The sequence below is a fragment of the Prenolepis imparis genome, unplaced genomic scaffold (genome assembly GCF_030444845.1).
Source record: "Prenolepis imparis isolate NDT839.2.m4 unplaced genomic scaffold, iyPreImpa1.0 SCAF_13, whole genome shotgun sequence".
Lineage (NCBI taxonomy): Eukaryota > Metazoa > Arthropoda > Insecta > Hymenoptera > Formicidae > Prenolepis > Prenolepis imparis.
Genome location: NW_028141171.1, coordinates 7,251,284 through 7,271,089, shown reverse-complemented (window position 1 = coordinate 7,271,089; position 19,806 = coordinate 7,251,284). Strand labels below are relative to the sequence as shown.

General features: G+C 42.9%; 2 protein-coding genes across 2 annotated transcripts; one reads left to right on the top strand and one right to left on the bottom strand.

Annotated features, from left to right (window-relative positions):
• Positions 1-394: 394 nt before the first annotated feature.
• Kdsr (3-ketodihydrosphingosine reductase) lies at positions 395-2,027 on the top strand. The gene is made up of 4 exons (XM_083052683.1): positions 395-646; positions 788-1,217; positions 1,289-1,530; positions 1,603-2,027. The coding sequence occupies exons 1-4, from the start codon at positions 530-532 to the stop codon at positions 1,813-1,815; spliced, it is 1,002 nt and encodes a 333-aa protein (XP_082908809.1). The 5' UTR covers positions 395-529; the 3' UTR covers positions 1,816-2,027.
• Positions 2,028-5,074: 3,047 nt separating this feature from the next.
• On the bottom strand, positions 5,075-18,423 carry LOC145944389 (neurotrimin). The gene is made up of 5 exons (XM_083052684.1): positions 17,573-18,423; positions 12,179-12,330; positions 9,439-9,646; positions 9,037-9,333; positions 5,075-8,712 (listed from the first exon to the last, which is right to left on the bottom strand). Exons 1-5 carry the CDS (start codon positions 17,640-17,642, stop codon positions 8,528-8,530), a joined length of 912 nt encoding a protein of 303 aa, XP_082908810.1. The 5' UTR covers positions 17,643-18,423; the 3' UTR covers positions 5,075-8,527.
• Between the last annotated feature and the right edge of the window lie 1,383 nt (positions 18,424-19,806).

The following is a 19,806-nucleotide window of genomic DNA, read 5'->3' as shown; positions in this document are numbered from 1 at the left end:
CGCGGAGACAAATAAAGTAAATTTAATCTCGAATTTTAATCAAACTAGTTATATTATCTTATCGTAATTATTAATAAATACGAGATAATAGCGAGAAGAGTTAGATATTAGCTGTTATCTCTCAACGGAACATTTATTTGCGATAAATAAATAAAACTTGTGATATAAATATTAAAAACTTATTCAAGAGCTGTTAAAAGACTAAATATAATGTACGAAATAATAGAATATATGTAACAAAATTAAAAATTGTTTTAAATTTATGTCAATCGATTGCGTTAAAGATCAGCAGCCGTGGATAAATTTCCATGTCTGATGAACTCGGTCCGAGTTTGAGTATTGAAGAACGCTGACTTGACGATTGTAGGTGACTAAGCTTACACGAGACCTATCGTGAGTCGGTTTACTGCTTCAGGATGGAAACCTCGCAGTGATCCGATAAACAGAATATGACACGGCGTTTAGTTGCAGAGTGTTTGCGGGTTTGACGCTTTCGATCTCTCTTAGAGAAGATAAAAATTAACGAATTATGACTGTTTGGCTTGGTGTAACGCTTGTCGCGTTTGTCTTAATAATTGTGCTTTTGATGATCAAACAATTCTTCTGGAATCCGCGACTAAAGAGCGTCAAAAACAAGCACGTTGTGGTAAGTATGTGATCTAACCTCGAAAGAGAATGTTTTTTCATATAAACGTTAAATATTATGTAAAGAATGTAAGAAAAATGTGTCAAATTATAAATTAATTAATTTAATTAATTTTGTATGTATAAATAAATTTTTGTATAGGTGACCGGTGGCTCGAGTGGTATCGGAAAATGCGTAGCGATTATCGCTGCAAAACATGGGGCAAATGTCACGATAATTGCGAGAGATGTTCAGAAATTAGAGACGGCTAAAAACGAAATATTGCACGCTTGTGAGAACAAGGATGTGCAAAGGGTGGAATATCTGTCTTTGGATATCGGAGCAAATTATGAAAACGTCGAGAAAGCACTGGCCGATCTCGAGAAAACCATGGGACCAATTTATATGCTCGTTAATTGTGCCGGTGTCGCAATCTGCGGTAAAATAGAGGACACAACCGTAGATAGTCTAGACAAAATGATACACATAAATTTACTCGGTACATTTTACTGTATAAAAGCCGTCGTGCAGAGAATGAAAACTTCCAGAGAGGGAGCGATTGTACTTACGTCATCTCAAGCCGCTTTTCTAGGTATTTGCATAGATATCCAATTAATATTCATTACTGTTTAAATAAGGATAAATAAACAAGAAATCGTGCAGGTATCTTTGGCTACTCCGCTTACTGCAGCACGAAATTCGCGCTTCGTGGCCTGGCGGAAAGCATAGCGATGGAACTGAAGCCATATAATATCTCTGTGACTCTGTCTTTACCGCCTGATACAGACACGCCTGGTTTCGCCACCGAGGAACTGTCAAAGCCGCTGGAAACGCGACTCATATCACAAACGTCAACATTAGTCAGGCCCGAGGCAGTCGCTGACAAGCTTTTCAAGGACGCGCTGGTTAGTATGCTAAAGGCAGCGACGTTCTCCTCTTGATTTACCTTTATGTTAAATGATAACGTATTATTACAGGCAGGTAAATTTTTCTCTTCCGTCGGTTTGGAAGGTTTTATCCTGACGACGTTGTGCTCAGGAATGTCGCCGTTTAAATCGATCAGCGAGCTGTTTCTGCAATCATTGCTGATGGGCCTGCTCCGGATCGTCAGCGCGTTCTATCTTATCTCTTTCGAAAAGATCATCCAGAATTGCATGAGAACACGTGATAAGAATAAAAAATCTGAGTGATCTCTCTCTCTAATCATCTTTCAGAGACCAGAGATTAAAGTGTGATATTCTCTTTTTATTCCAAAACCGAAGCATTTAATATAAGTTCGGTAAACCTTTTCACATATGATATACGAATTTTTGTGATATCATCGACATTCTCACAATTTACTTAGATTTATGTAACATTTATTTTATTCGCTCAATGAATAAATCTTACGTTTTCGCAATAAGTTGAAAGGTCATTGTAACAATATATGTATAATGTAATATTGAGAAAAATGTGTCGTGTGTTTCGAGGAAAAAAGTAAACACGCTCTCCTAACGGTTTGGCTTACTTTTATTAGGTATCCCGTAAGTTCATAGTATAATGTTTTTTTCTTTTATTAAGCTTCTTATGGTTCTTACACACATAGAACGGGACCGTTCTTCGTCCCGCTTCGCCATGATAGTTTAAAAACGGAAACGCTGAAACATTCGTATGTAAAGAGTACTCCCATGAAACGTGGACGGGGCTCCGTTCGACGTCGATCGCGTCTGCACGTCTTTGGTTAAAGTCATGCTCGAGTTACTCTCTTTAACGCATAGTAAATCTCTTTCCATATTCCTGCAACCTGTGATCCGTGCAACTGCGATCGGGCGCCGATCGAGCGTCCAGCTTCCTAAACTCAACTTATGCGTAGAAACGGCGGTTAACGAAGATTTGTGTCTTTCGAAATTGCGAAAGTTCGGTAATGATGGTTTTTTTTTAACATTGATTTATTATCTCGCTCTCGCTCGTTCTCTCTCTCTCTCTCTCTCTCTCTCTCACTTTTTCTCTCACTCTCTCGTTCTCTCGTGCACTTCATATCGCGCATTTTTAACTCTCTCGCTCACATTCGCTCCAATATTTTTCGTCCTTTCCTCGGCATCATCTCGTAGATTCGTTAAAGTCTATTTTTTTTTTTTCGTTAACCCTAAAGCGCTTAAGGTGTACAGATGCGAATCCATGAGACGAGGCTTGGCTTCGAGGAATATCTTCAGAGTGTTTTGCTGTTTTTTTAAAACTTACTCTTACTTTAAATCGATGTCCGCTTATCCGCGCGCTCGACAAATTCTGCCTTTTCTGCTTCGATTTCGCGTAAATCTCTCTCAATCTAGCCTTTACGGCTAAACACGCAAATTACCTTCGTCGAACGTTCGAATCGGCAGACATGTGGCGTTAACGATTAATTAGACCCCTTACTACAGTGTGATCTGTCGCGTGCTGTCAACCAAACGCCCGTTAACGTAGGACCTCATTTTAACGTTAAGAGGACGTTGTCGAACTCAATTGCTCGCAATGGATTTAATGGATCGAAGCTCCTGATTTACGATGTCGATCTCTCTTACACGCGCATATACATTCGCCCGATAATGTATAATATAAATAATCCTCGCGTATAATATATTTATTTTGCTAATGATACGAACGTAACAATACATCGTCGATAACGCGATACTCGTCGAGTCGTATGTTCGGGAGCTTCAATACTCGTGTTATGCAATAATCATGCAATTGCACGATGCGTTTCTTCGCGAATGTCATCATAGTGACGCGTCAACGAAGTATATCCGCCGTCCCGAGGGTGTCGGTCGACGACAAATAATTCTTCATTCGCTCTTCTAACCCTCCACGGCCGAGAATAAATACCCGCTCAAAAAGCGGACAAAAAAGCGAACCGTTTCATTTCTATATATTATAGAGCACTGTATTCTTGAATAATTCGTACATATCAAGATCGAAGATTTAATTACATTTATATTTCAAAGAGAGAGAGACCCAGGTCTTTCAGTGCAGTAGAGGGTTAAAATCGCTGCTAATCACATATTTTCAATCATACAATTTTCACAGAATTATTGTAATTTCTGAAAATGTTCATCTAAAGAGGTTCCCCGACATTTCGTTTCGTCGCCAGACTCGAAATCGATTTTCGATGACCTGTTTCTTTCTCTCTCTCCCTCTCTTTCTCTTTTTCATCTGTAGAACCGCGTAATCGATTTAAGGGATGTTTTCCCGTTCTTGAGGAAAAAAATTTCGAGATCGCTTGATGGCGCGGCAACACGTAAGGATCACGTAGGAATTGGAATCTCCGCGACTGATAGAGTCTCTCTATTTCTGGGTCACCCGTCTTTCATCTTTCCGACGACGACAATGTCGTATCGCCCGAACGCGACTATCTCTCGTATATAGCTTACTATCTCGGAATAACATCTAACTCGTGTTATCTACGCGTAAGAGCACATCGACGTACTGTCAGGACGGTCACAAACATCACTCTCGAGAAACAAAGTGTTCACTTCGAAATTCGTACCGCGACTCTCGGGAATCGGCGAATCGGGAATTTCTGCATCGGCTGGGGCGCGAAATCGATCGGAGAAGTTTTTTTTTAAGGCTTCCGGATCCGTATCCGCTATCGAGTCTCTGCGAATTTATTCCACGTGAGATGCGAAAAGTTCATTCGTGATACGAAAACGCGTATCGCGAAGGAAGAAAGATTCGTATAGCGAAGGTCCGGGAGCTTTAACAGCAGCGATCGAAGAGCTTGCACAGAGGAAGATATCTCTAACAAGTCTTCTTCGTTCTTCCGTTCTCCAACGATGTGTTTTCGAGAAAAATCAGAAATAAATAAGTAAGCCCGCGATCGGCAACGTCGAACGGAAAGAAGTATACGCGACACTTAAGGACTACAATAGATTTTGGTACAAAAATTCAATGCTGTTCTACATTAGAATTAGATTTTAAGACGACGTTTCTCTCTCTCAATTAAATTTCTTTTTTTTTTTTTTCGTCGTCCCGCCGTCTCGTTATTTTCTTCTCTTTAAGTTACCTCTTCTTTTTTTTTTGCGGTGAAGCAAAAGGGCGACGGGGAGGAGCGCGAAATTGCGTTTCTTCTTCCACCCCGCGAGGGGGAGGCCCCTGTTGAAGAGGGAGGAAGGAGGGCCGCGAAGAATTTAATCGCGACAGGAGCGGCCTCGCGCACAAAATCGTTTTCAGACCTTTTCATCTGTGTCGAGTATCAGCGAGCCTCGCGAGGCGCGGGAAGAAGAAAAGACGGAAACGATATAAGGGTTGCACCGCATCCCCCGATCGACCCTTTTTATCTTAAAATGTGTCATTCGACCAACGCCTTAGTATACGTCAGTCCAACGAACTTCTCTCAATATACGCGTTTAGATGTGCGTGTATGTGTGTATGTGTGTATATGTGTTTGTGTGCGTGTATATATGTGGCTTATTTTTCTCTCGCTCTCTCTCTCTCTCTCTCTCTCTCTCTCTCTCTCTCTCTCTCTCTCATCCCCTTTCACGCCATTTATCTCTCTCACAGTCTTTTCGTCGCTCTCGCGCAAACAGATTCACACAAGACACACGTGCTAAAGCCGTACGTTCGCATCCGTGCCGCGTATATAGCATACAATCGCTCTCGCGCATTCACCGCGCCCTGGTTATTATGTCCGACACAATATATCTGCATTTATATCCATTAGTTTTTTTTTTTTCTTACGCTAGGCATTAATTAGTGTGTTACATCTAGTCGCGTGTGGCCGGCCCGTGCTATCCACGAGCGCGTTCACGGAGAAACGTGCGCGTTCCGCTTTCCTTCCGCACTCGGATGTCGGATGCACCGACGCGCCATGGAAAAGCGTGCGCGCCGGTGCTCGCGTTCCGCTTCTTCCGATCTTCGCGTGACTTTTTTTTCGCTTATCTCCGACGACGAGCTCCGACGATCTTGCTCGGAACGTCTATCGCGGATGACGCGATAAGACACGCCCGTTTAAGAAATAAAAAAACGAGTCTTCGAATGGAAGTCTAAGATATATGTATATTATCCCGGACGCGACGTCTGTGAAGATCGTACCTTAATAATTTCCGCATTTCGATCTCGAGATATATCCGCGAATGTTCGAATCGAAATGGAAGTTTATATCGGACGATATTTTTTTCTTTTTGAAGAACATCGTATACATATATATACGCGCGGCATCTTTCTTGTTTTTTTTTCGTTTTTTTTCTTTTTTATTTTAATGAGAAAAATCTCCCCTTATTCTTCTTCTGCGATACCGTGCGTGATTTCCCGAGCCGGTTAGCACAGGCGGCCAGACCCATTTTCCAATGCGTGTTTTTTTTACGATCCGAAAAATTACACAGTAACGTTATTTAGTTTATTTTTTTTCTTGTTTCTTTAGTGTGTAACACGTACGGCATATCATTAATTAACGTTACGTTATTTATATGCTATATTATGTTATTTACAATCACATGAATCGTAGATATTCTAACGAATCGTTCGTCTCCTGCCGATGTCCTCGCGTTTTTTACGATGCAAATTCTCTCTCCTTTCTCGCCGTCATTCTCTCTTTCGCATCCCTCGTATATCTCTTCAGGACTTTCCTCTCAAAAATTGTCTCAACGAGAACTTACGCCCTATTCGCTTTATGTGCGCCCCTCGTTCGTGCGAGCTGAAACTTGTTCAATATTCAACACCCATGTGCAACGTATTTACGCGCGTACACATATACATATATATATTCTGTTCGTTTGTATATATATATTTATATATATTTATTTATATATATAATATTATAAAAAACAGTATATTTCTTCTAGTACTTGCGAGAAGAAAGCAAATTCGCGGGGGGGGGGGGGCAGGGGCACCCCACCGAAAAGCCATACGCTCGTTCGCTAAATTATACAACCGATCATGCTAGGCAGGCACGCCGCGGGCCAAAAACCGTCGTGAAAATATGCGAGATGTTATCAAAATGGTATAGTTACCGAAAGTATTCGCCTCTCTTATTAAATACCCATCTAAAACGTTCAATGATCCATAAAAAAAATTCATCGAAGAAGAATCAAATGTTTAAAATACATATCAAATTTGTATAGATTATATTATACACGTAGGATACATTTGTAAATGTTTTATATAGAACAAATATCTTATTTACGTCGTAAATATGTGAATACATTTTTAATAGAGCTATCTTATTAATTTCGAAAATTTTTGAGAGGAAAGAATAAAAGTTTTATCTGAATATTAAAATCTCTTTAGAGTGTGTGTGTATAAATTTCCTCTATATTTCTAAAAGATCTTCCAATTTTTTTCTATAAAAACGCGTAGATCAGTGAAAAAATGTATGTCGGTCTGTCGTGGCCCACGTCGCGGTAAATTCGCCTGTGCATGCGCGGATGTATGATATTATTTTGATTGGCGTGTGTATACTCAATGCGCTTTAATACTAATAAAATATTGATCGCGGATCGTCTCGAGTTACTTGTCGTCTTTAAACGAGGTTAACGTATTTATAAAGGCAGTGATAATTTCCATCGCGACATCTCGTCTGGCAGTTCCCTTGGTCGATGAACCTTTAAATAAAAATTATAAAAGTAATGATTTTTTCCGTCTATATATATATATATATAATTTTTTTTTAAATCTGTCTTTGTGTTTGGAATATTTTGCGCGACTAATTTGAATTTGATATGGCAAGACGTCGCTTGATATGAATATTCTTTTAATACCAATAATTTTTATCTCTTCCAATAGAATTGTTTGGTTTGTTTGAATACTTCTGTCGTTCCTCGGGTTTGTTTCACAAACCCATTTCGGAACAACACAGTGTATTGCTAAAAATTTCAAAAGATTCTTCAAATAGATAGATTTTGAGCGCATATCGACAAATCATCTAAGAGACAATGGCCGAGATCGCTCAATCTCAGGACGATCCTAGATCAGGCGATAGACGTCGAGTATAGACACGCTTGTTATAATCGGTCGCTATCGAATATAATAAATCACATCGCATTTCGAAAATTCATCGAACAAGTTTCAATTCTATTCGAGCGGCGCGGACGAAGTTTTTTTCTGCTTTTTCCCATTCTCATAATGGTTCATAAACGTTCCTCTTTCTTCCTGTCTCTTTCTCTCTCCCTTTTTCGCTTTTCATCCCTACATATATTTCTCGTCACATTATCGCCTTCTTGTAAGCGCTACGAAACTACCCAACGCCCTCGCGACAAGATCTCGCGATCGCGATCATTTTTTAGAGCACTTTTTTTTTAGATTTCGTAACTTTCTATCTTGTCGGGCTAATACAAACGGGAAGTACGTGAAACAATTTAAACGTAGAAGCGCAAGGGTGAACGCGTCTTCTGGAGAAACGAATAAAAAAAACAATTTATGTTAAATAAAATTTCTAAAACATATATTAAGATCAGTGAACAGTTTCACTCGTGTGTAAAATTATCAATTTATTCGCAACCAGTTCCTTAAATGAAAATTTTTTAAACACGTTCACGGACCACCCGTTCGTTTTATACAAACTCGACCTAATTTATATTTTCGACAACGTCAAAAATTTCATAGCTTCTCCAGCATGTATAGCTCTCGCAGCAATTTAACAAGAATTCATATAATTAACTAAGTCCTAATTTCTAACGGCCGGATCACTGTCTCGATAATCGAGATAAACTCTAACTCTTACTTCGCGCGAGAAAAAACATACTACCTCCAGAATCATTATTCTTCTCTCTCTCTCTCTTTCTCTATCATTTTACCTTCCATCTTCCTAATCCTCTCTCACCCTCGTCCTCCTTTTTGTTTCTGATCTCGGGAAATCGGTCCGCCGAGGATCTCTTCTCTCGAGGTAGTCGGGGGTCTCGTAGCAGGAGATAATCGATTATACGCATATACCATTCTTACGGTCTTGCCTGATTATCGTTCCGTCGCAAAGTAAGATGGATTTTTCGAGTAGAGAACCATAAGGATCAGAAGAACGAGGACGAACGGGCGGCTGCCGTGACTCGAGTACAATGTCACCACTCCTGCCAGCCACCACAGAGTGGGACAACCACCCGGTGCTGAACTGATGCCTCTCTGAATCGCTGCGGGATGTTCCCCTAGAAAGAAAAATCGTCTGATATATATTTGCATCGCGAAACAACAATGGAGTAAACTCAGTCGTGAGAATTGCGACCCATATTCGTGCCGCGCAATTGTTGTATATTTCTCATTTTTTAAGCATTTTGTAAAAGTCTGTTCGTGCGTATTAAAAAGTATGACAGTGCATGAATTATACATGGCAAAGTTTACTGTATTATTATTATTTTTTTTTTTTTTTAAGAAAAAGAGAAAGAGTTCGTGAACTCACTGTCACGTTTTAATTTTAATTTTAACAGACATTTTTTTTCCTTCCCCAAAGTGAGATAAACTGCTCCACTCACCGTTTAGCACGTGCAGCTGCACGCTCGCGCTATCCAGGTTACTCGGGCTGCAAGTATAGTTACCCGAGTCGTCTCGTTTCGCGTTGTGGATCACGAGGCTGCTCACCGTATCTTCATCGATTCTCTTCGTCTGAATGTCGATCTTGCCTAGCTGATAATTTAGAACGCGATCGCCCTCGTGGTACCAAAAAACATAGAACGGGCCCTCGAGGGACTGCTTTATCACGCATCGTATTGCGACTGTACTTCCGGTCTTCACGTACATGTCACGGTCCCCCAAGATCTCGATCTTTGGCACTGCAACACGATATTTTTGATATTCGATTATTTGATTAAAAAAAAATTTTTTTTTTCTTAAAGCCGACGAATAATTGGCTTACGTAATACTCCCGCTCGACTCACCGACGATGTTGAGCTTGATGATGTGACTCTTCTTCGGGTCGGTCGAGATTTGGCACTCGTACTCGCCTTCGTCGCGCGCCTGGACATATTTCACTTGCAGCGTCCATGTGTCCGCCTCCCCGAAAATCGCTTGGAACCTTTCGTCCGGAATGAACATGGTTCTATCCACCGAGAGGATATGCGAATCTCTTCTTCTGATCCAGGAAACCTTCGCAATTGGCCGAAATTAATTGTCGTCTCTTAAATCAATCCTTTACATTAAATTTTTCATTAAACTTTTTCCGTAATACGTAAATTATACGTAACATCTATTTATAATCACTTGACATTTACCGGCCTTAAGCTAAAGTTTTATTGACTTGCACTGAGATTTTTTCTCTTTTCCCATTTTTTCTTATAAAACAAACGATATTAAGAATTTTCTAAACATATCTAAGACCTTTTACTCTCGTTTTCATCAGCCTTCGTTCCTTTAATCACATTAACTTGATCTCAGAATCATTAGACTACCGCTAATCATTATTCGCAATTGAATGGATATCGAGAGAAGCGGAAAAAGTTGAGGTTGCGTATAAAAAAGGCTCGTAGCAAGTATAAGGAGCAGCGACATATAAGATACAGCGACAAAAAAAATAAGAAAGCTCACATTCCTTGTTCCGATTCCGGAACGATCAATCTTTCGCTTCCCCGTCGCGCACTTAATTTATCGTTCATCGACCGAACGGGCTCGCGCGCGCTCGACGGAAATCTAGATTGGTGCACAAATATGGTAGCGGGCTAGGGTTGCCAGACGTGAAATAAATATTTCCGGGACATTTTTTAGGCGACTGAAAAATAGGTTGTTAAAAAATTTTAGATAAATTTTTAATTAATTAATGACCTTCGCAATTTAACCTCGAACCTTACACATTAAAGGCAAAAATAAAACGTTTTTTTTGTGAAAAAATATAATTATAATAATTATTGCCACAAGAGTAATATAGTATATACATACAACTTGTATTGTCTAAATAAAAATCAACATTAGATAAGAACTATAGTTAAATCAACTATATAAATAATTAGAAAAACTTAACTGTATCATTTGGGCAATGTTCAAATGAAGTTAACATACTTAAATAAAAATAAAATACTTTAAAATTAAAAGAAAGTAACTTAAAAAGCTTGATTCTTCTTTGACTCATTTTTGAATGCTTAAACTAACAAAATGCGTTAATTAGCTACCATTTAGAAACATGAATGTTATATGTTATAATTTTGTTGAAATTCTTATTTTCCAGGACAGAAGACTTTAATTACTGGACACGGGACAAGCTTAAGAATTCCGGGACTTTCCCGGAAATCCTGACCATCTGGGAACCCTACAGCGGGCTGTGTCATCGAAAAAAGGTAAGGAGTTACGAATATATTTAATTCGCCGGCCTGATAAGGATCGAAGTGGCGGCGGCGACGACGGCGACCCTTATAAGTACGCGCCTAGATTATATGTGAGTCGCGTGTCACCGGATACTTTAGTCCCCGACCGCGTGCCAATAGACGACAGGTATACACCCAGGTGTACTCGAATACGAGTACTCGCCTGCGTACACGTTGAAGAAGTTCGTTAACGAGGGACCACCTTTGAGCGTTACTCTGCGTGCCGGCAGGAATTACGCGTCCGATGACGACCACCCCTATCCTCCAGCCCCCTTTTGCCCCTTCTTCCCCCCGACACGAGTTTCAGATTACCGATTTCGCGATGCGGGTTACGGGAGCGTGCGGAAAGGCCGGATGAAACGCGAATCATTACCAGATTGGCGTTTTATTAGCGAGGTAAATTGATCCGACGCGACGATGGGAACCGCGATCGCGGATCACGATTTAATAGCACGAGACACGTAGGAGGGTTATCTGTCGCGGATAGTTATATCCATCACGGGAGAAACGGGGACGAGTCTCGCGCGATTGCGGTTATGAAATATTATTAACCATGTCGTAATTTAAGTATAGACCATAGACTTTTGATGGAACCGCGCTTGTCAGCTGTTCAAGATCGGTGTTTTATTTCTCATTAATGATCGACATTAGTGATCGACAACGAAAATAAGTTCTAATTGTGTGCCGATCATAATTCCCGATCTTGATATTGATAAAAAATAGAGATCGAAATGTGTAAGCATTTACATTATAAATAAATTTGGCTCGTTTGAAGAGCGACAAAATCAAAGTGAAATGGGAACGAGGTAATTGTTTTTCAAACTCTCCTTCGTGTCCTCGATTTAGTTGTAATAATTTATCCTTGTTTCTTTAACATCGTCGTTATCGTATCTCAAATAGAGTTTTCATTGTCAGGGAACCATCAGGCAGGAATTTCGCCATTACACGCCGGTATCCATCCAATAAGCTCGTTAATAAATCAAACTGTCAATACACGTAACGTATGAGAGGCAACACTCTCGACCTATCAAAGATGCGGGAGACGATATGACAAGGACAAATTAGGTCTCGATTCGAAGGTTGACAATTGTATCGATACGTACGAATCTACGTTTATCTTTACATAAGATAAAGACGCTAATAATGTACATACACGACATAAAATAGACATAAAAACTGCTGTAAGCGTCTCATGCTATTAAGACATTAATTTTTTGTTTGTCAGAAAAGTTAGTAGACACGTCCCAAGATTTCGATTCCCGAACAACGCTCACAGTTGTTTTCAGGTCGACGCTTTAATTACATTATACGTCAAATAACTTACTGATTTGTTACCAAGCTGCCGCACTTTGCACGGTAGGTAAGCGTGAGTGCCCAGCTGCGCTGTGATATTCGTTGGAGTGTTCGAGTCAAAGTAAGGCCCCGTGTAAATCCCGTCGAACCTCTTCACCAACGAATGAGATCTCGTACTCACCCCTGAAAAGAAGCCCTGTTCTCAGAAAGGTGTCTCGCGTGTATGTATGCCTCGTTGTGTGCAATCGCGAGATCGGAGAGACTCAGGCGCAATGCGGAAATACGACGAGAGCACACAGGTGTATATACAGATATATTCTTACGCTACAAAAAGGAATCGCGAATGCGTGAATTGCGCGAATTATCGGCGTTGCATCCTTAAAATATCCGTATAATTTCGCCCGCATCGCCGGCCCCATCGTCCGCACACGTTATGCGGCAAATTAACATGGAAGGAGCGACGTTAGCGTTAGCGATGGAATAATAAAGCCGAGGCAGACCTCGGAAGAAGAGACTCTACCTACTATTCCGCATTCGTGCCCTGTATTCGTTCGCTCGTGCGCCAGCGTCGACGCTATTCGGAATAAATCCTATCGCGGAGGACTCAGCCAAGGTGCCGTCCCCGCGGGAAATGGATACTAATCCCGGGGATTTCGATCCGGGAAAATCTAAAGGCAGATCAGAATTCAGCGAGAGAGAGAGACATGGGCGTCGTTCCAACGACCTTGACGATATCACGATCCGATCTAATGTTCGATCCGAAAAGCGCGAGATCCTTGTTCGGTTTTCGCACGGCTGTTAGGGGGGCCATAATCGAGGAACGGTTGCCAGCTAAGTGTAAAATATCATATCATGAATCACGACGGAAGAATATATTTTACACGTTACAGGAGCATAGTTGAATAAATTGATAAATTAATTGAGCAAAGAAATCTGAAATGTAATTTTTTTTCTGTCATAAATCTAAGGGTGAATTTTTTTAGTATTTAGCTCATTTTACTTTCTTTCATACTTTATTTCACATTATTTGAGTACATATCAATTTATTATTTTATTAATTAGCAGAACCAGGATTTGTAGCTGACGTTATTAATTCCTCCGAGTCGGTTGAATTACGTAAGACGCGAAACATGTGTCGTCACGTTATCAAGATTTGCCGAAACTTTGACAAACAACAAAGCTGTTGATAATTACGCTTAATTAAGATCACGAACGCGATAAGCGCGACGTGATAAGGAATAAATATGAAATCGCTCGTATAACGATGCAAACCTCGTTCCACACGACTTATCGCTCATCGATTGTTCTACTTATGCGCAGGAAAATCACAGCCGCTGTAACGGCGCTAATTATTGTTTCAGTCAAGCTAAATGCAGGGTAATGAATCATGAATTAATCTCGACGAATAATCAGCGAGGTATGTAAGGTAAATAATGGCTGCGAGAATTTTCGTCGATTTGTTTTCCCACATAATTTCAAAGTTCTTTTCCTCATTTTTTTTGCAAATGGAAATTTAAAATAATTCCAAAGAAAAAGACGAAGAGAGAAAGAGAAAGTTATGAAGATTCCTAAATTATATCTTTCTTAAATTTATCATCTTCAACCTTCAAGGGGAAAAAAAACCTTCATCCTATTATCATATTTTTTCGCGACGATCCATATAATATAACCGAAAACGATCAACGACGTAATCATCATTCGCGACAAAAACTCGCCTCGTTCTAGTAGCGAAATCACGTCATCATCCCGGAAACATCGAAACTCTGTACCCTCGTGATTTCGTGGCCGACGAAATCCGTCTGCTCGACACGTTTCCGTATACGAAGGGCCGTCTAGATTGGCAATCAGAGCGCTTGCGACGAGCCCTGTATTGTCAAATGTCGTCCGTCGGAGATACGGAATCCGCGTCGAGAGAGACGAGAGGCCTGTTATCGGTCCTCCTCTCCGCGCAGTCGATTCTGTCGATCTTTGAGGAACGTAAAATCTGCGCAGCTGCGCGCACGCGCGGTTAAGTCCACCCTCTCTCGCCACCGGAGGGATCATTTGCCTACCGCGAAAGAGGGCACAAATATCGTACGCTATAGATGTGCCTGCCTACGTCACCCTAAACGTATTTTTCACGTCGACGTGTGGCGAGCCGAATTACGGCGAAGATCGCGATAGCTTCTCAGGGGTGCGTAATAGTCGCGCTTATCGCGAGATTAAATCGGGCAAAGAAACACTCCTGGCAGAGAGGACAGGGAGGTCGGATAACACGCGGCATACAGATATGCATCGTGTTATTGCGAAACACGTAATTTCGCAGTGTAATAGTCCGAAGCGAGCTCTCTCATTAATGAATAATCGAATGCGTTTATGTATGCGCTGGGCGTGAATGCGATGACGAGCGTGGGCGCGACTGGCAGGTGCATTATTCATGTCGACGTTTTGTAAGTCGGATTGCGCACCCCGACCCCGTCGCGCAACCTCGCGAAGGGTGCGTGGAAATCACGTACACCCCGTTTACCTCGGAGTTTCCGATAAAAACCATCAAGCTCGGACGGCAACGCGATATTCTCGCGGTCGTGCATTATTTAAGAGTGTTGAAAAATCATATATAGAATATTTCCCGATAGCGGTGAAACTTTGATATTTTAGGCCGAGGGTGGTAAAAGCAGAATCATTTCACTTATCTATATATCTATATATATATGTATTATTAAAGTCGTCCGTTTCTACGAAGCTCTTTGAAAGAAAAAATACAAGCATTCGCGAGAAATCTCTGTCGAGGGGTGAAAATGATTATAAAAATCAGGGAAACGCAGCTCTTTGTATAAATCTGTTTCACTTTGCGCAACAATAAGTCGTGAAGCTATCTTCCCCCGCTGTGTGTAATCGAGCGTGGTGGAACGTGATCGCGAGATGAGAGACGAAGATGGGTGTAAGAAGAAGTAAATTTCCCGGAAACAGAAGACGAATCTAAAATCGTATATATTTCCCGAGAGACAAAGCCACCCGATGTGCAGAGACTCCAAGCTGCGTCCGGGAGGGCCGGTGTTTCCTTTCCCACTTTATCAGAACGACACGTACGCATGCCCGTGCAGTTTTACGACGTCATCGTGTACTAAACTGCCACATAAATCCCAGTTTTTAGCTCCTGAAAGATTATTTCCCTCCGACGCGTGACGTGATTTTATAATAACTCTCAACTCGCGACACGGCCTTATATTGAAATATTCCCGTAACGTACGAGATCGTATATTAATCCTTTCCCTTGTGCTAAGAATAATTTAATGTCACACGCGAGTGTGTGGCATTTTCTATATAACAATCTTTTTCTTCCGTCTATAATAATTTTAATATAAGATAAATATGGAGAATTTGTGTTATTATTGAGAATTATATACAGAAAGCGCTGTTCTCTCTCGCTCTTTCTCTCTCGTTCTCTCGCTTCTCCGTGAGATGCAATTTCTCGAATGCACCCAACAGTGCCTCCAAACTCGCCCAAGTCTCATCCACGGTTTACGCAAATCTATTTCGCGCAACGAGAATGATTTCTCGAGCGCGCCTCTTGCAACGTCTCGAATCAGTAGTATAACCCCGTGTTGCGGCAGCCGCGTTGATAGCGCGTCGAACTTCTCCATTTCCGGAGAACGAGCGAACGAACCCGCGGTTAATCACCGGTGAGGTATAATCAGCGATTGTGTAGCGGCACGCCTTACACACGTGTGTGCATGTGTGATACATATGTGCACATATGCGAGTAACTACGAGGATCGAGAGCGTATAATGTATCGTTGAGGTGATGCCGGAATAAACCCGCCATTACCGAGTCTGAACTTCTCGCAGTAGCTCCTCCCGTAGTTGAGAGTAATTAGCGTACTTTTCAAGTGGTTTACCCGGAGAGAAACTACGCCGATACTTAAGTAAATTATTCAACGAACGGTTTGAACCGATTGCATCGACAGGAGCGTCAGTCGATGGACTTTCCACGCGGCTACGAAAGGCGCGGGCGAGGTCCAGGGTGATAATCCGATTTTATCGGCGCTTCGGATTTTCCGCTCGCGCTCCGTTACTCCCGGAATTGATTACGCCTCGCTGAAGAGACAGGCTTGCGAACGAGGTCGTCCTTAAAGCGTCAAATATTTTACTGCGAGTGATTGCGTCACTCGTGAAATCACATATTTGCGTCGTCTATTTAGAAAGCCTTTGAAAACTAATTCTGCAGTTGATGTATCTCTCTCTCCTCCCTCTTCTCTCTTTTTCTTGTTTTTTTTATCAAGGTAAAAGCTCCTATACACTTTGCTAGGATGGGAAGATTATTTTCAGGGTAGATTGAATCTCTTACAACTAGAAACAAATTATATTCATACATGAAGAATAGTCTTCGAACTAGATGTTTAAGCAAGTTTCTCCTTTCGACAAATTTGATCGAGTTCATGTTTAAAGAAGAGATGCAAGAGTTGCCGAGTTTTATCCCGCGAAACGTCTCGACGATCTCGCCAGGCCATCTCGTAAATACGTAATACACGCTCCTGTCATACATAAATGGATGTTCTCCGAAACATACGACGCCGTGATATTTCTGTTTCACGAGCGTGCTTTAAAACGCGACCGCATCGCGATGATGCAGCCGCGCGAGATGAAATCGATAGACACGTCCCTGAACGACGTCACGGCGGAGAAAAGGGGGGTAGCCGTCGTTCGTCTCCCTCCTTGTCTTCATCCCCCGATGACGGAATCATCGAGACGACACGCAGAGATCCCGTAGGGACGGGCGGAGAAGAGGCCGACAAAGAGGAGAGAATATCACGGAAGCAAGGGACAAAAGAGAGATAGAAAGGGAGACACGAAGAGAAGTGGAGGGAGGTATAATGCTGCGGCGCGACAAACAAGGGTGGCGCTAGATACGGTCCTGGACCGGGACCGGAGGTTGTGTCCCCCTCTCCCTAACGTTCTGAGTTCTCTCTTCCGTCCCCCTTTTATCCTTATCTATTCTCGAGTATTCCCGACAACTCCGCTGTTCGTGTATCGGCTGTTTGGTTCACGATAGCGGGAAAAACTACGCGCACGAGCGCATCGTACGCATCCGTACAATGCATGCAGCGTGCGAGAGAAAGATAGAGATAGATAGAGAAAGAGAGAGAGAGAGCGAGAGAGAGAGAGAGAGAGAGAGCAAGAGGGACGTATGCAACGTATCGCTACACCCCAAAATCTGATCGATCCATCCGCAGCAAGAGTGCCATGGAGCCCCACCTCCCCGCAAATCCGTGCGACAACATCGACGGGTTGATCGTAGCCTACCTACCCTTACATGCATCGTGAATCGCGAGAGTACCGCTATTGCAGCATCCCCCCTCCCTCCGAAGCGTCTTCCTCTTCTGGAGCCATAACCTGACGCATCTGATATTTCGCCGCGCGATCGACAGATCTTGTGAAATCTTACCGCTAATACCTAGTAGGATCCAGCACACGAGGCACAGGACGTAGTAGTTGACGTAGGAGGACCTTCTCATGGTGATCACGACGACAACAATGACGACGACGACGACGACGACGTTGGCAAAACTGTCCCTGGATCCACTGACATCTCATGGAACACCTCGGTGCATCCCCTTCTCCCGGCGCTTCCTCTGCTTAATAATCATCCGTCGTCGTCCCGTTCATCTTCCAGCCTTGTGCTACCAAGAGTCGCGCATACTCCCGCGTTGTTGGTCGTTGCAACCCTCTCGTTGCAACCTGCTCGATGCGGCGTCCTCGTCGCGCACTCACCGATCTTTCCGCCTCTCTTTCTCTCGCTCTCTTCTCCGCTTCCCTTCTCTTCTTCCTTTCAACACTGTGATATCACATTATCTTGCCGATGAATACCTTCTCACCAAACGCAACCGGCAGATCGTGGCCGAATTGATCAGTCCTAGACGAGCGATTTCGGCGCGTAGGAATTATCGTACCCCGGTGCGACCGATCCGGAGGACCACCGAATCCTCCTTTCTACTTTTCCAGAAGAGGAGGACGAAAAAGTGTCGCGCGCACCAAGGTCACGAATCGGTCTACCTCGACGTTCACAATCGGAATCTCTCCCCCCTCTTTCCTTTTCCTTTTTACCCCGCGATTTTTTTTACCGCGCGGACACTCGGTATATACCTCGGATCGGTCGACGATGACTGCGAAACGCGACCGGGGTTTCCCGCACTCGGCTCGTCCGCGGTTTGTCGTCCCGGGCGAAGCTCTGAAACCGCCGGGCCTCCGGTGGCACTGCCCGCGCCCGCCCGGGGATTCCGCGCAGGCGTGCTCTCTCTCCTCTCTACTCTACTCCGGCGGCGATCAGTCAGCCTCCTCCTTTCTCGAGGCCTTCTGCCTTTTCCGCCGCTGCCGCCGCCGATGCCTTCCACCCCCGCGCTTCGCGGCTTCGCTTTGCGCGCTCCGCTCCGATCCGCGTCGCGCAGCTTCACCGGCGCTGTACACCCGCTCCAAATTTTTCTTCCCGCTCTTCTCCTCTTCTTCGTCTTTTTTCGCGCCACCCGTTCTTTCTAGCTCCCTTTCTTCTTCCCGTCGTTTCTTCCGCCGTCGTGTGTCCTTCGTCGACGACGAGACACCGCGATCATCGCTCGTCTCGCAAGCGTGGACAAATTTCACGCTCCTTACACGACGTCTCATCCTCTCCCGTATATCCTCTCTGGGAATTGAATGGCGCGCGGGCTTAGACTTCCGCGCGCGTGTCCTGTCTTCCGCCAGCGGTCGAGGGAAAACTTTAAACATCGCGTTTCATTCTCGTAAAAGCGTGTCAGGTCGCGTAGCGCACCGAGGCAATTCTCCTCATCATTCGCGCTCGTTAATGATCGTTAAAGAACTCTGTAGCACTTTAAAGGTCTCGTTATTTTTGTCTCTCTATCCGCGTTTTCTCCCTCGAGTTTCTCCGTGCTCCAAACAAACTCAAATATTACGGTCGTCGTCCTGTTTCTCTCCTTCTTTTTGTCTCTCTCACTCGTAAGATTTCGACCGCTATGGTCTCATCTAAATTAATTCTCCGAGTCTCTTCTGGATGCCCGCGAATTCCTTAATCTTTCGTGAGCGTATATCCAACTCTTAGATGTGTGTATGCATGTGTGTGTGTTGTGGGTTTAAGTTTTCTTTTCATATTTATGCGACCCAAAGTTTCTCAACTTGAAATAACTTATGCAATGCGAGAAAATGGCGAGGAAGAGATCTGTTGCCGGACGAGACATAAATTACGTTTACAAACATTTTCGAGAATATAATCACATTTGTACGAAAAGAAATAAATTTTCTTTACTATAAAACTATTAAATAATGTTTCTATTATATCTGTGCAATACGCAACGTTGAAATTGAGGTAGACCGTCTGGAAAACGGAATGGCGGAAATGTATTTGGAGACCCTCGTCTCACCATGGAGCTCCAACTCGCTCCGCTGTGGACAAATGTTAAGCCGCTTACGGTATGAATCTTATCCCCGGAGACTGATCTGCAGTGGGCTCGGTTATTTAATAGGAAAAAAAGTACCGCTGTCGCGCTTTTGTTCGTGTTCTCCACGAACACAACGGACCGTTCCGTATCAGCATTCTCGCTCTTCGAGACGTTTAGACAATAATGTCGTGTCCCTGATCTTATTCCACTTTGATTTAATGAACGAGAGTCTCGATAATGTTAAAAAATATCT

Coding starts and splice junctions, on each gene's coding strand:
- LOC145944389 (XM_083052684.1), bottom strand. CDS start 17,642: ATGAGAAGGTCCTCCTACGTCAACTACTACGTCCTGTGCCTCGTGTGC. Junction 12,331..17,572: donor GATCCTACTAGGTATTAGCG/GTAAGATTTCAC, acceptor GCTTCTTTTCAG/GGGTGAGTACGAGATCTCAT. Junction 9,334..9,438: donor CATCAAGCTCAACATCGTCG/GTGAGTCGAGCG, acceptor ATCGTGTTGCAG/TGCCAAAGATCGAGATCTTG.
- Kdsr (XM_083052683.1), top strand. CDS start 530: ATGACTGTTTGGCTTGGTGTAACGCTTGTCGCGTTTGTCTTAATAATT. Junction 647..787: donor TCAAAAACAAGCACGTTGTG/GTAAGTATGTGA, acceptor ATTTTTGTATAG/GTGACCGGTGGCTCGAGTGG. Junction 1,531..1,602: donor AGCTTTTCAAGGACGCGCTG/GTTAGTATGCTA, acceptor GTATTATTACAG/GCAGGTAAATTTTTCTCTTC.